Here is a 15,554-nt window from a genome sequence, read left to right as displayed (position 1 = left end):
AGTCAGAGCTGAATTCATGCCAGATACTGAAGAAAACATTTGGGGACACCTCTTTCTCTCCAAGTTTTGGCTTCATGAAGAAATAGGCTGTAGTCTCCAAAAAGAGTTACTGGAGGTTTCAGTCCATACTCAGCTGGGTCCAACGCAGAGCAGCACATAGCAGAGGGCAACCTTTCATGGTGGCGGCAAAGAGCAAGAGAGGGTGCTAGGTATTTTCCTTGCATTTTCTTATTTACTTTTCCCAACACTGCAATTCTTAATAATCAATGTAATTAGCATTCTTTTACAGATGAAGAAACTGAGGCCCAAGTAACTGCCCAGATTCTCCCAGCTAGGGCCAAGGGAAGATTCAAAGTAGCTTCCTCTGACTAAGCAGCTCTTTCTCTTCCTTATAAATCATGCTGCTTCCCTGACACCATGTCCACCGCTTGGTGAGCATCAAGGAAAGGCAGGCTTCCTATATCCCTTCTCTGCAAAGCACTATGGAGCTTTTATTTTGTATTGGTTTTTTTGTGTGTGTTTTTTTGTTGTTGGTTTGTTGTTGTTGTTGTTGTTGTTGTTTGTTTGTTTGTTTTGTTTTTCTTTTTTTAGGCCTGAACATGCCTCCAGAGCATTTCTGGTTTGGAGGGAGTATCTGGGTTTCCAACCAGTGCAACTTGAGCCTCACTGCTTTCTTAAGCAGGCACTTCAACAAGTGAGCTAATGGGCGGGCCCCCTGTATTGCTTTTAAACTAAATGATTCCAACTGATTTTACAACCAGTGTTAATATGACCAGTCAGGTATATAGATAATTTATGTGAAAATACTTGAGAACATGAACTACCTGCATGTCCTAATTATTATAATTGTGTGATATAATAATTAGAAATACAAGAAGCTAAAATCCAGTATATACACTAAGAGAGAAACTCATATGCACACATATGAAATGAAATAGGATATTCCCAAATGAAAGGAAGCAAAAGGTTAGATCACAGGCTGACCATAGACTCACGGGCACATAGTATGTTACTGCTAGAAAAGAATGTTAATTACAATTAAAGGTTATTATTTAGCCTGGGAGAGTTGTAGCTCACAGATTTTCTAGGACTGACCCAACTGCTTGGGATGGGACCCTTGTAAGACAGCCTATTCAATAGAAGGCTATAGTGGCTTGATTAGCTTCAAAAGAAGTGACTGGCTCACAGTGGCCTAGACTGGCGTAAGCATGAGGAATTCTGCTGCCTCTCTAGCTTCTGATAGTTATAGGACTTCTATAGAACTTACTTTTCTTGTGAGAGAAAAATGAAGAATAATTCCTGTGTCTAGACTGTTGTGAGGAATAAAAAGAATGTGTACATTAATGAATTCTCTTATCTTGACCAAACAAGAGTAAGTGGCAAGAAGTGTTATTATTTGCCAACACCAAGCCCAAGGATGCTGACCTTTTAATGGATAAAAGATCACTTATATACCAAATGAAAGGTTTCATGACAAGTGGCATTCCATTGTCCCTGCCAACCTGTCTTCTGAATGTGTCAACATGTTTAAAGCCCCATTCTCTTAATCCCTCCATAGCAGTTGTAAAGGGAAATTCTAAGACTACACTCTGAAGAGATCATAACAATAGTCACAAGAAAACAGAGCACCTTTATATGATGCCTGCTTTTCTAAGGCACTATTGATAAAAAAAAAAATTCCCTTCATAAGAATCAGCAAACATCTAGCCCCTCATGCTGCAAAATATCAAACAATAATATCTATAGGGAAGCCTGAGCTGCAACAATTGGAGAAAAGGTACTTAAAAATTTCTAGATCAATTTCTACCATTTGAACTGTTCCCACATTCTCTGGGATTATAACCCTATCTCTAAAACTGTTTATTCTGAAAGCCTAATAATCCACTACTTTCCATGACCCTGTTCTGCTAATCATGCTTGTGTCAGGAAAAAAGACTAGCCTACCCTAGGTTGCCCCCAAAGTCAGGCCAGTTCAAGGCCAAGTTCAAATGGAAGAAAACGGCAAGCTCTAAAAATGACAGGAGTGTGTGTGTGAGAGAAAGAGAGACTCAGAGAAAGACACAGATTTAATAGAAAGAGATTTTATAGTATCCTTTTTTTTAGCTTTCACTACTGAAACTTTTATTACAAATCCCAAAAATGCATTGTTCTACTAAAAGAGAACAAAAAATAATTGACTGAGATCATAGCATAAAGAATTTATTCTATCAGTAGAAGCAAGAAAGATTTTTCTAATTTGAGGTTATTGAGGAAAGTTATAGTTTTTCCCAAAAGGGGAAAAATAATCTATTCTAACCTATCAGTCTATGCTTGAAATGTACTACTGTTCTATTCTCTCCTCTTTTTTTTGTTTTATTTTGGTTTTTGGTATCGAGGGTGGAACCCAGGACCTTATGCTTGCCAGGCAGGCGCTTATGCTGCTGAGCTGTCTCCTCGGCCCCTATTCTCTCCATTTCACAGAAGAAAATGAGACGAATAGAGGTTAAATAACTTTTTCAGACTTGCATTCATATATTGCATGACATAACAGTGTTTATTCATTTTCATATTGCTTAGTTTCTCTTCCTTTTTCTGAACTCTTCAACATTTTGTATTTATGCCATTTTGGTTTCCAAAATACTTTCTTGTATCTGTGTTGGTTCATTTTTTACAAAACCTTTGTGGGATGGGAGATAGGTATTATCTCTGCCTCTGTTGATGTATCATTCTCAGCTGAAAACTGGCATGGCTTGGTCTAGAACACAGGATTGCTTCCTGCCTAGAATCACCTGCTTCTGCTTTTGCAGTAACCTGATCCACCTAACCATCACTCTATATCTCTTTCCTTTCATTTTCCTTCTCACTGTTTCCCAAACTGAATTTTACATGCGCTGGGCCGTGTCTATTGAGGGTAGTAATCTGGATCAACAAATTCAAATAAAAGAATTAATGGCTAGTGATTTCCAAGGTGCCTTCTCAGAAAACATCACATTTTCATGGGTGCTCCAGTGTCTTGCCTGGAGGTGCTCATCAACAGGTAAAATCTCCCAGCAGAGAGTCCAGCTGTAATTATTCCTCACTTAATAAGCATTCACACAAATAAGACTCTCTGAATGATGAACAAAGTCAGATGACCTGCTTTGTTATGGGTCAGAAGAGGTTCGGGTACACAAAGGAAGCCTCTAAGAGCTTCACACATCATAGCCGAATGGCACCAGTTGACCAGGCTTTGGCCAGGGAGATGGGGAGGAGAGGCATAGGCAGGAAGAGTCTGGACAAAGGCATGAAGCACAGTGTTGCGATTCTGGTACCTGCTGCATATGGAATACAGTAGGTAATGGAGCCGGAGAGAAGCAGGAAGCTCTGTGACTGAACAGTGCCAACATTTACCCCTTTTCTGTAGGCAGGTATTCTAGGGTCTTTAACTGGGAAGAAACTGGGGACTCTTCCCACCCCACTGTTCTCCACCTTTTAGCCCCCTCTTTCAGGAACTTCATAGTGACCATTTTATAAGGGGTAATTAAAAATATGGTATGTGTTTAATTTTTTTAAAAATTATTGCAATAAAAATACATTGTCATCAGCCCCTGCTCAAAATACCTCACTTCAAACATACTTCCCCATCATTGTTGCTATGTCTGAACAGTTCAGAAGTCCTCTTTTGTGTCTCATGCAGTGTGATCAAAACTGGTGAATGCTGTTGCCAAGTAACATCCAACAGAAAGAAAGCTCATAAAAACATTAATGTGGGGCTGGTGAGATAGCTCAGTGGCCTAAAGCACCTGCTTAGGCAAGCTTAGGCATGTGCAGGGGCTGCGGATCGAACCCCAGCACCACATGCCATGCCAGTCCCACCCCCAGAGCAGGCTGAGCTGGCCACAAAAAATAAATAAATAAAATAAAATAAAAAATAAAAACATTAATGTGTCCTCATCTACTCATTCACTGGATCTAGCACCATGCAACTTCTAATGCTTCCCCAAAGTCAAAATGACCATGAAAAGTATGTGTTTTGAATTGACTGAGGACATCTAGGTATAACAGTGTAATCAAAGATACTCACAAAAAGGACTTACAGGGGCCGGCGAGATAGCTCAGTGGACTAAAGCACCTGCTTAGGCAAGGGACCATGCTTTGATCCCCTGTACCACATGCTGTGCCATCGCCACCTCTAGGGTGGGCTGAGACAGCCACAAGCCTGTAATCCCAGTGCTGGGGGCACTGAAAGCAGGAGGATCACCAAGAGTCTGAACTGCATAGTGAGACCCTGCAACAACCAAATACATTTAAAATTAAAAATAAAAAAGGACTTCCAGAATTGCTTCAAAAAGTGGCAAGAATTATGGGATCATGTGTTTAAAGCTAAGGGGAATATTTTGAGGGAGATTAATGGGAGTGTGCATTTTACTGTAATAAATTTTTAATTTAAACATTTACCATGTTTTTATCTCACCTTGCATATCCTATGACAGCTGCATTTTAAAATCAAATAGGCTTGATAATGGAGCCCCTTAGAGCACTGGCTTTCAGACTTCATGAGCATCAGAGTCCCCCAGAGGGCTTGTAAAGTCACAGGTCACTGAGTTCTTTCCTGGAAGCTCTTATTTGGTAGGTCTGATGTAGGGCCCCAAAACCGGCATATAGGAAGAGTTGCCAAGGAACTGCATTTTAAGAACCTCTGCCTTAGAGCATGAAAAGCTGTCACACTAAGAGGGTTTTTAAAAATTTCTTTGTGCTTTTTTTTACTGGTTTAATTTGACCTTTTTTGACTGATCAGGTTTAGCAGTAGACAATTTAATGTAGTATTTGTTAGAGTTTCCATAACAAAGTGCTACACATTGGGTGGCTCAAAGCAACAGAAATATATTGTCTCACTACCCTGAAGACTAGAAGTGTAAAATCAGATGTTAGCAGGCCGACAGTCCCTGTGAAATCCTTCCAGGCATTGTTGGCTTATGGCACCATTGTTCTGTTCTCTGCCTCTATTTTCACATGACTGTCTATCCCTGAGTGGGCCTGTCTCTTTACATACCTCTTTTAACCACTTATATTATGTTAAGAGCTCAAAGGAGATTCAGGATGTATACTGCCCTGAAACTAAAGCAGTGAGACTAAAGTGCCTGAGTGTGGACAAACTTGCTTCGTGTCTCAGTCCCCAAACATTTGGCCTCTGTAGAACTGCCTCAAACTATAGATCCCTTCCAAAAGAAGATCAAATCATTCTTTTTCTTCTTCATAATCTTCTACCAATCTATTGTAGCTTGTAATATAAATACAGGATATAATCTGTCTTTTATAAATTATGAAGAAAATAGAAACGTTTATAAAAAAGGGGGGTTATGTACATTTATCTTGAGTTTCCCAATAGTATCATCCTGTTTTGATTGTTAGGACTAGATGATTAGTTTTTAATTTAATGTCCTTCACTTCTTTGTTGGCCTTCATATATTTACCTCAGTTTCTGGAGACACAAAAGGTGGCAACATGCAGAGATCTAGGGAGAGAGGGAGGTTTGAGCTGAGTCCATTTGGACTGTCCCACTGTATCAGGTCAGACTCCTGCCAGAGGCAGAGTTTGATCCATACAATTCAAGCTACTTAGGTTCATGAAGCATTGTGAGATATGAGGGGTCTCCCCTAGGTCTCATAAGTCTAGGGAGTTGAAACCTTGTTTCTTATCTCTTTAGCTTAAGAGAGAAAGGCAGCCAAAGATTAACTTCACCATCTTGCCTTTTCAAACTCTGTAAATGTAAGCTGTGCACACATACCAGTAACAGAGCTGACTAGACCTCTCATTTCCTGTCAAGCTCTGATTCCATTAGAAAACTCTCACCCGCCTTACCCCAGGGCTTTAGACTAGGTTTGGAGTGCTCTGTTTTCAGTATCTTTCCCCTCTGCTCCTCTGGAATACCATCATAGCTGTAATCCACAGCAAATGGATTTCCCTGACCCTGGGGACAAAGGCCTAGTGTTTCCTAGACTTGGCGGCTCCTGGAAGGCAGAACCATCAGCATTTCTCCAGCTGCTGGTCTCAGGCCCTGTGGGCGGCAGAAACATGTAATAAGATCACTATCCAGTTACAGTCATCATTCAAAGTGATCCCTTGTGGTTGGGAGGGGAAAATTGACTGAAATAGGAATCACAACCCTTCAGAGCTTGGGCTCACACAAAACCACACAGTGAGTTGGAACCCACAGAAAAGCAGACTTCCTGTTCTGGCTGTCAGCCATTAGTGAGATTTGGCTGTGGTTCACAGTGGGAGTGCAGAGAGATGGGTGGCCTTGGGGAGGAAATAAGGCAATCATGTATAGGAAGAGAAAGGAGAAATGAGGGCAGAAATTAAAAAGAAAACAATGGCAGTGGGTAAATGATTAAACAGGAGCCAGAGAAATAGCTCACAGGCATAAGCACCTACCTGGCAAGCACAAGGACCTGAGCTCGATCCCAAGCCCCACATGCTATACTTATATCTCAGCGCTAGATGCAGACGCCCACCGTGGAGCCCCAGAACCGGGCATGGTGGCACATGCCTGTGATCCCAGCACTGGGGAGGTTGAGCCAGGAGGATTTCTGAGAGTTTGAGACCAGTCTAGGGGCAACAAAAGTGGGCACAAGGCCAGCCCAAACTACATAGTGAGACCTTGTATCAAAAAAAAAAAAAAAAAAAAAAAAAAAAATGCTTAAAGACACTGAAAGTTTTAGGATTCAGGTTTCCTAGTGTGGGATACTAGAAGGCAGGGTGCAGTGATATTCCACAGTCTTCATTGGCCCTCACTGACACTCCAGGATGCCTCCTACTCTTCCCATTGGCCAAGAGCCTTGAGGCAGGAGGAGGTGAGAATGAGGAGATATAAAGCTTTTGCTGCAAAGAGTGAAACTATAGAAGAAAAACTCACAAGCTGCTATGATGACCCACACTTCCTAATTAACTGTTCTGAACTCAAGTTCTCTGCCACTAGGAGACCAATGAGGGTGTGACATATGGCGGGACCTTTGGTTTGCTTTCTCTTCAGGGATATACCAGCCCCCTAGCTGAGTAAGTCCTCGCCACCATAAGGCCAGTAGGCTTTCCGGGGTGCCTTCCATTGCATGGAGGGGGGCAAAGGAGCCAAGTCATAATGATAAACCTCTCCCCTCCAAAATTACCCCTCGTTTTTTGTGCAGAAAAGTGGGGAAGATTATAATACTGTTCAAGTTCTTAAGCTAGTTGATGGGTGCACATGCATAGTATCTTTTGTACATATATTATATAGAGATTTGTTTGTTACTATAAAATATTTAATGCACATTAATAAATAGGGGATTAAATTCAGCAATTTCAGGCCAGGGAGATAGCTCAGTAGAATAAGCGCTTGCCTGGCAAGTGCAAGGGCCTGAGTTCAATTCCCAGTTCTGAAAAAAAAAAAAAAAAAAAAAAATCAGCAATCTTAGTTTTCTCCCAATTCTAAAAATCTAGTATGCTCTGACATGGACTGTGTTCAATGTCATTGAAGTAATAGCCCAAGGTGAGATTATGGCTGAAGCTGCAGGGTTTGAATCCAAGTTATGTGATTACCTTAGATAAATTTCTTACTGACAAAACTGAAATATTAATTACTCCACAAGGGAAGGTCATGAGTATATTAAACTACTATAGCACTCGAGAAGTAGTTCTTGCTCAATAAATAATCATTGTTGATAGTATAGATGTCATTAATGGAAGATATGGAAACTGAATTACAGGTAGTTTGTTTTAAACTAGTTAGGGGGAATTCTGCAGATGAGGTGAAAATTGAATACACTTTCAGATACAATACAATGGACTGCAATGTATTTTCAGAAATGTTGCTCCACAAACACTTATGGCATGAAGTACCAGGTATCCATGGTAAATTATGACGTGATCCCTGTTCTCCAGGAATGAAAAATCCAGTGGGGAATACAGATCCCCCAAGCAAATCAATTCCTTACAGCACTCACTTTGCATGTGGAACAGGGGCGAGTACCAAGAGCTGTGAGAGCAGCCCTCTAACTGGGTGGCTTAAAGGAGAAATCTGGGCTGAATTTGAAGGAAGCAGGAAAAGAGTTTGAAGAAGCTGCATTCAGTGTGTGTCACAGAGAGAGTGCTTATGTTGAAGATCTAAGGAGTTGGTTAAATGGAAGGGAGGCATTTCAGGGCAAGGGAACAGCATGAGTAACTCATAGCAAGAAACCCAGAGGGAGCAAGTAGCCAGGCTTCAGACCATTGAGAAAAATGCTGAGCCCAGCAGGAGTCTAGTGTGGAAAGTGGTGGAAACGAGGCAAGGAAGATCAGCAGAGTCAGGCCTGGGGGACTCAGCATTCACACTGAGCAGTTCAGAGGGGAATGGAGCAGGCCCAGGAGCACACAGTGGTGATTCCACAGATGATGTAAGTACAGCTGGATATTCACATGCCTGGACAGAATTAACATGTGATCCAGAAATTTCACTCTTACTTACATAGGCAAAAATCCTTAAAAGCAAGGATTCACGTAGATACTTATATCTGCAGCCAGTGTTTGCAGCAGTCTTTCATAATAACCATAGTCAAAATGTGGAAATAAACAAATGTTTATCAACAGATGAATAGACAAACAAATTGTGATAGTTATATACAAATTCTGGAATATTAGTTAAGCAGAAGAAGGAAGAAAATTTTGATGCAGGATACAACATGGATGAATGTTGAAAATATTATGCTAAATGAAATAAACCAGACACAAAACAAGAGATATTTTATGGTTCTGCTTATATGAGATATCTAAAATAAGCAAATTGATAAAGACAGATAGTAGATTAGAGGCTACCAGGGCCTATGCAAGAACATGGATGAATATTGCTTGATAGTTACAGAATTTCTATTCCAGGTCATGAAAAAGTTCTAAAAATAGAGAATGGTAATAATTGCACAGTATTGGGAATGTAGTAAATTTTACTGAACTGCACATTTAACAATGATTAATCCCCAGTCCTCTATCCCTCCCTCTGTCCTGTGTACAAGTGATTGAGAGAGAGCCAAAGAGAAAACAGCCAGGAGAGAGAGAGACAGAAAGACAGACAGACAGACAGACAGACAGACAGACAGAGACAGAGAGAGACAGAGAGTGAGAGAGAGTGAGAGAGAGAGACAGAGACAGAGCAGTGTTCCATTGGAAGACAGATGCAGCTACCAAAAGCACGCGCGAGGACAGACAGTGCAGGAGACAGAGCATGTTGTGAGCATGCGCTGTCTAGGGAGTACAGTGTGTGTGCACGCACACAAATGAGAGAGAATGTGCTTGATCAGGCCCAAGGGGCAGGGATCCTGAGATCAGAGAGGACTGGAGGCTGAATGGCAAGGGAGCCACAGAGGGGCCGGTCAAGGGCAAAGGGCTGGAGACAGCAGAGGTAAGATTAGGAGAGAGAAAGAGAGCTGCTAGTGAATGGCAGCGACCAGGCAGGATCTCTCACACGAAGAGAGAGAGGGTGAGAAAGGGAATGAGAGGGAGGGGGACATGCTGGTATTCCAGAGAATCCTGAGCACGGTGAGGTGAGTGCACACAGGAGGCAGCTAGAGACCTATGGGGACAGAAGGCAGGTGTGAGACAGGATAGGAATGGGGACAAAACCAGGGGGCAGGGGAGCAGCAGCTGGTGACACAGACCCAGCAGAGGAGGGGAGGCTAAAGCCAAGAACGAATGCAGCAGAAGAAAAGAGAGGGGGAAAAGCATGCTGGCCGACAGCAGGAAGGAGACAGGTGGGCAGAAGCCAGGAGGCGCTTTGTGCCTATGGCCCCATGCAGCTCAGGTAAGTCTCCCACCTCTGCCTGAAGCGAGGCTATCCTTGCCTGTGCCATTTTTCTATAAATGGATGCCATGCTGTCTTTAGCATGCTGACTTATTTCTCAACAAAGGTTGAGTACACAGTGCCCATAATGTCTGCCCAGCTGCTGCAAAAGAAAAAATAGAACTGAGGCTTAACTATCTAGGATATCGGTGTCCTATCCTTTTTCATTGCTGTGACTGCTAGTCTCTTTTTCCATTTTATTTTTTATGAATGAAAAGCAAGAAGTGAAACACAATGCTGGCCAATATTTGGGGAGAGAAAGGGAAGGTCCTGAACCAAGAGAAGATCTTGGGAACCTAAGGGGCATTCCATGCATGGACAGAACTATCATTTCCTGATTTGTTGCCCCATGATCCTAAAAACTTCAGTTGAATCTCCTTTGGACAACTAGTCTTCAGTTTCTGTAAGGTCAGGAATTAAGCTTCTATTCCTTTCCACCATGCCTATCCTTTCCTCCTGGAACATAAATAAATAAAATAGATATTACATAGAAGGACACAGAAAATACTTGCTGACTTTGCTGTGTCATTAATTCCTGCATCTGTCATCATACATGCCCTTAACAAGTGGGTAGCCATTACGAGGGCCCACTGCAGCTCAGAACAAAGAGAATTCATGACAGTGGTCTGGCCCTGTGGCAATCAGAGCAGGCACATAGAAACGTTCAGGGAGAGCTCTGCATAGAAACCGAACGATGTGAACAGCTTGCAGGTGAGCACACCACCTTGGAAGCCAAACTCCACTTGCTGCCTGCTTGGCAGTGACTCAGGTGCTCTGACCCCCAACGTTTCTGTCTTGTAGCCTTCACCCATAAGTTTCTAAATCACAGTGAATCCCCACCAAGGCTGAGGAAGGCAGCTTGAGAAATGTCAACCCCAAAACTTAGCAGCATTAGAGAGATGACAACAGAACACTGCTGCCAGTTTGAGATCTTTGTACTAATCAGTCTTTAATGTGAAAAATTATATGTTCTTCTGTTATTAAATATATGTGATCTATAAGCAGGTGGTTAAATATCTGTGATTGGGTGCCAGAGAACGATTATTGTTACATGCAGGAAGGAATGAATGAAAAGAAAATTTTATAGTAGAAATGCAGATTTGGGAAATAGCATGAAAGAAGGAAAAAAAAGGAACTTGCCCTCAAATCTGGGCGTAACTCCTACCACTCACCAGTCAGTCCTTTCTTAAGCCCTGTCCATCCCAAGTACATAGCCTCAAGGAAACATGTAGTTTCTAACTGTATGCCTGGACCACAGGAGGTAAAATTTCTAGCCCTCCTTAATGGCCAGGACAAAAGGTCTCTAGAGGCTCTACCAGTTCCATCTTGGGAGAATCCTGGTCCGTTGGAATCAGACAGTGGGAACCAGACTGGGGGCAATATTTATAACCATAACAACAGCTGGTGTTTATGGAGTACTCTGAGGGTGCCTGACACCCGCCATGTACTCTGTATACCTACTTTATGCTTGCAACAGTCCATAGACTATCATATCTGACAAATTAACCAACAGAGTGCCCAACCAGTGTGCCTGGCCAAGGGTTTCCTGCTAGAAAGTACAAGAGGCCCGGAGAGATGGCTCAGTGGAGTGAGCGCTTACCTGGCAAGTGCAAGGGCCTGAGTTCAACCCCTGGTTCCTCAAAAAAAAAAAAAAAACAGAAAGTACAAGAGCTAGGACTTAAACCCAAGTCTTTCTGATTCCAAAATTTGGAAATTTTAATCAAATCCCTCAAGTTCTCTGCTCCACATTAGATTCAAAATGCACTCACTAAGTACTTAATAAAGAAAACAGAGACCCTAAACTTTCTCAAAGTTTTTCTCGCTTTGAAAACAGAATAACACTGCCATTTATTTTATTACCTCTTTACTTGCCTTTTATCTCATTTTGTTGTTTCTAGATTTTTTTTTTTTTAGTACTGGGGATTGACAGTACTAAACAGATGTTCAAGTCCATTGTGTAAAATGGGGCCATTTTGCACATCCTTCCATGTGTGCACATCATCTCTAGATTATTTACACTATTTAGTAACATATGGATTATATGCAAATAGTTGTTATACCCAGGGAAGTGCCCAGGGCCTTCACACTTATGTAGATTCCTAGCCCTAAACTCTTTTTTTTTTTTTTTCAGTCAGCATCTTCCTGAGTCATAAGTTGGGCAGGCTGGATTTGAACCTTCCTCAACCCCCCAGAGTACTGGAATTACAAGTGTGTACCATTAGGCTCATTTTCTCGATTTTCAGTCCTACTTTTGTTACCATCTGACATATGGACCAACAATAAGTTCTCTGATTTCATTTCCTCATCCCAAAGATGAAGAGCTTAACAGGGAAAGATGATCCCTAAGATCACTACTAGGAAGAAGATATAGGAAATCTGTCTCCTTTGCTATAAGATAAGAATCTGTCTCCTTTCCTATAAGATATAGGGAATCTGTCTCCTTTACCTCTGCTGGCAGAACGAACAGATCACAGGCTTTAGAGTCAGTCAGACCTGATTTAAAACTTCACCTAATGAATCAAGTCTGTCCCCAGCCTTCTGGTGGTAGCTATGTCTTAAAACCTCTATGGTAGCCCCATGGTGGGCCATCTGGGAAACTGAGGCTCCCTTGGCCACAGAGGATTAGATCCAGCACTCCTGGCAGACACCAGAATCTGCAGATGTTCAAGTCCATTGTGTAAAATGAGGCCATTTTGCACATCCTTCCATGTGTGCACATCATCTCTAGATTATTTACACTATTTAGTAACATATGGATTATATGCAAATAGTTGTTATACCATATTATTTTGGGAATAATGGCAAGAAAAAAGTCTATACATGTTCAGTACAGGTAGTTTTCCCAAAATAATTCTATCCAAGGGTAGTTGAATTTACAGTGTAAAACACCTGAATATAGAGGCCCAACAGCATGTGTATTCTCCTCCTCTAAAACTTCACTCCTCCTCTTCCCTCCTAGCATCTGGTTGCACTTCTACCATCTCAGCATCCTGACTGTGCCACCCTATAGGCCATGGAGAATGAGCTGCCAGTTCCACACACATCCAGCAGTGCCAGCACCACAGGCAGCACCAGTGGGGCCAATAGCAGCAGTGGCTGCAGCAATAGCAGCAGTGGTGGCAATGGCCGCCCCGCTGGGCCCCAGATTTCTGTGTACAGTGGCATTCCTGACCGGCAGACTGTGCAGGTAAGGTTCTAATTTGTCCAGGAATTGTATTCCTCATCTACAGAAGTGGCCAGGAGAAGGTGTGGGCCAGTCTTGTAGAATAATATGCATCTGTGCACAAAGGTGGGGCAGTGAGGCAATGAGGGCCAGATCGAGGGGGTTCGGTGAGAGGGAGAATACCTCAAAATCAAGGGGAAAAAGCCCTTTCTTACCTGATGCTATAGATCCCTGAGTACTGTTTGGGGAAAATAAGTTTGTGAAGGTATAAGGGGCAGACAAGTAAAATGGTAAATACCAGCAATGACTGGGGCTGCTCAACCACAAGCCAAGCCCATTATGTAAACGACCTCTCTGTAAGGACCAGATCTAAGTTTCTCAAAGGTAGAAGACCAATACAGAAGCCTCAGTTAACAACCTAAATTTGCAGACCAAAAATTAGAGAAAAAGGAGGACCGCAAAGAAAGCCAACATTTTGGCCCTAACCTTCCAAGGTCAATTAAGACTCAGGACATATGAGAACTTGTACTGTAATGTCATGTAACTTAGTTGTGTCCCAAATTTTCTGATCAAGGAGATTATAGGGCCAAAGAGGAAAGTGAACAATGATGTAGAATGTGCCTAAGGAGAGTCACATGGAGAGAAAACATTCTCTCAGGCTTTCACAGAGAGCAACTTGGCCAAGCAATGGCCATGACTCATCCACATGGCTGACACTGACAAAGGATCTACAATCTGAGGTACAGGGTCTCAATAAATCCTGAGAGGATTTGACTGACCTTATCAGATCCAAAAGCTACAACTCTTGTTGCATAGGTCTTGCTTTATCTTGGTCTTAACCATCCAGCAGAAAAGTGTAAAAACGAAGTACAAGAAATAAAGCCATGATTTTATGTTGAACTGTAGGGGACTCAGGTCAACAACTTCTGACATTGCCAGTGAAGCAGAAGACCCAATACTATTGTGGACTACTGGACTATTTTGGAGTATTTTGCTGAGTTCACACACCTATAATATTTAAATGATGGAACTAAACAAAAAAAGGGATACAGATGAATGTCCATTTTATATCTGTGTATTCAAAATGGTTAGGATAGATATATAGCTACATTCTCTTAATTCAAGGAATAGAGGAATTTGTTCTACTAGTGTTTGTAAATAGGATATCATGTCTGCATCTTGTACAACAAACAACCACTAGGAAGACAGTATGTAATGTGTTAATTATTAGAACTGTCCTACCAATTTGATTTGAAACTGTCTCATTGCTATTTATTTCTCAATAAAATTATGGGAAAAAAAAAACAGAAGCCTCAAACAGTCCTTTGTCTTTGAGGCTTTTTTCTTTGCTTTTCTAAAGTTTGCAAAGTGCCATTCACAAGGCCAGCCTCTCACATTACTATATACTGTTTCAAAAATCCACGTACAAGTGTGCATTGTTCTCTGCTATCTGCTTATCACTGTACCAAGATTGTGTAGATTTATCTTCTTCCCAGCTATGAGGATGGTTATTATTAGTGCAGTTTTATAACTGATAAAATGGAGGTAGCTCAGAGAATGTAATAACTTGTCCAAGTCCATTGGACAAAATAATTGAACTTAACTCTCACCTTGTACCTGTGTTCTTAATCATAACAGTATGTTTTTAGCTCCTGGAGAACAGGGCAGAAAAGAAAAGCTGCAGCTGAGAAATATTTACTCTGAGTAACTTTGCTGTTGCAGTTTGGATATACTGAAAGAATGACCTCATTCTACATTGGCTCTAGGCCCAGATAAGGGACTAGGAAAGAAGCTACAGGAGACAGTGAGAAGCCTGAGAAGTCTGATTAAAGAAGAGACCATTATACCCTCTGGACTGCCCTCTCTCCCACTTATCTCTCTGCCTCACACTTAATAAGACCATATTTCTGGCCCAGCTGCAGCCTCGCCACTGGTCCTTCATGCATAAGTACCGTGCATAGGATTCCAGGATCTGGCATTAGGCTTGCTGCCTTTTACCACACATGAGAAATCTAGCCCAAAGGAGTAGGAGTTCCTGCTCTGACAAGCAAAGTAAGGCAAAGTTGTATTCTGCACCCAGGCAGAATCCCAGGGGTGCTCCTGACCCCATTCAGTGCCAACCTCTGTAAGGAGTCACAGAACCAGCCACTGTTGCTGGATCACTTGGGAGACCACATTCAGGAGTCTAAGAAAGATGGGCCTAGGTAGTCAGAAATCATTCCAGAACCAGCAGAGAATAAAAAGAGAATGGACTTCATATAGATTGGGTCCCAGAGAGACCCTGAAGAAGAGAGGAATTGAGGAAGTATGCACAAGTGCTGGGGTATGGGAGGGATCTGGGGAGGTAGCAGAGCCCTTGGAAGATCTGTGATGTCAGCCTGTTTTCACAGACCCCAAAGCTGAGCTCAGAGCTTTTGTCCTGGATCAGACCAGGAGTCACGCTAAGCTAGAGAGATCCTGAACAGAAAGCCAGAGTCCTGGCTCACAGATTGCAGAAAACGAAAAGCAGGAAGTAGTCTGGTCAAGGCCAGGGCAGGGAATAAGTAAGTGGGCTTGGGCAGAAAGGAAGAGAAATGTCCTGAGCCTCCT

General features: G+C 42.1%; 1 protein-coding gene across 1 annotated transcript in view; it reads left to right on the top strand.

The window, feature by feature from the left end:
• Positions 1-15,554, top strand: part of Phc2 (polyhomeotic homolog 2) — a 119,533-nt gene that overhangs the window by 58,190 nt on the left and 45,789 nt on the right. The window contains exon 2 of the mRNA XM_004640994.2: positions 12,762-12,989. Coding sequence (XP_004641051.1) covers positions 12,816-12,989 — 174 coding nt within the window. The 5' untranslated portion in view covers positions 12,762-12,815. The remainder of the gene's footprint in view (positions 1-12,761; positions 12,990-15,554) is intronic.

Source organism: Octodon degus, unplaced genomic scaffold (assembly GCF_000260255.1).
Source record: "Octodon degus isolate 3935 unplaced genomic scaffold, OctDeg1.0 scaffold00130, whole genome shotgun sequence".
In the NCBI taxonomy this organism is placed as follows: domain Eukaryota; kingdom Metazoa; phylum Chordata; class Mammalia; order Rodentia; family Octodontidae; genus Octodon; species Octodon degus.
The sequence above is the reverse complement of the archived record's forward strand: the minus strand, read 5'-3'. Positions and strand labels throughout refer to the sequence as shown.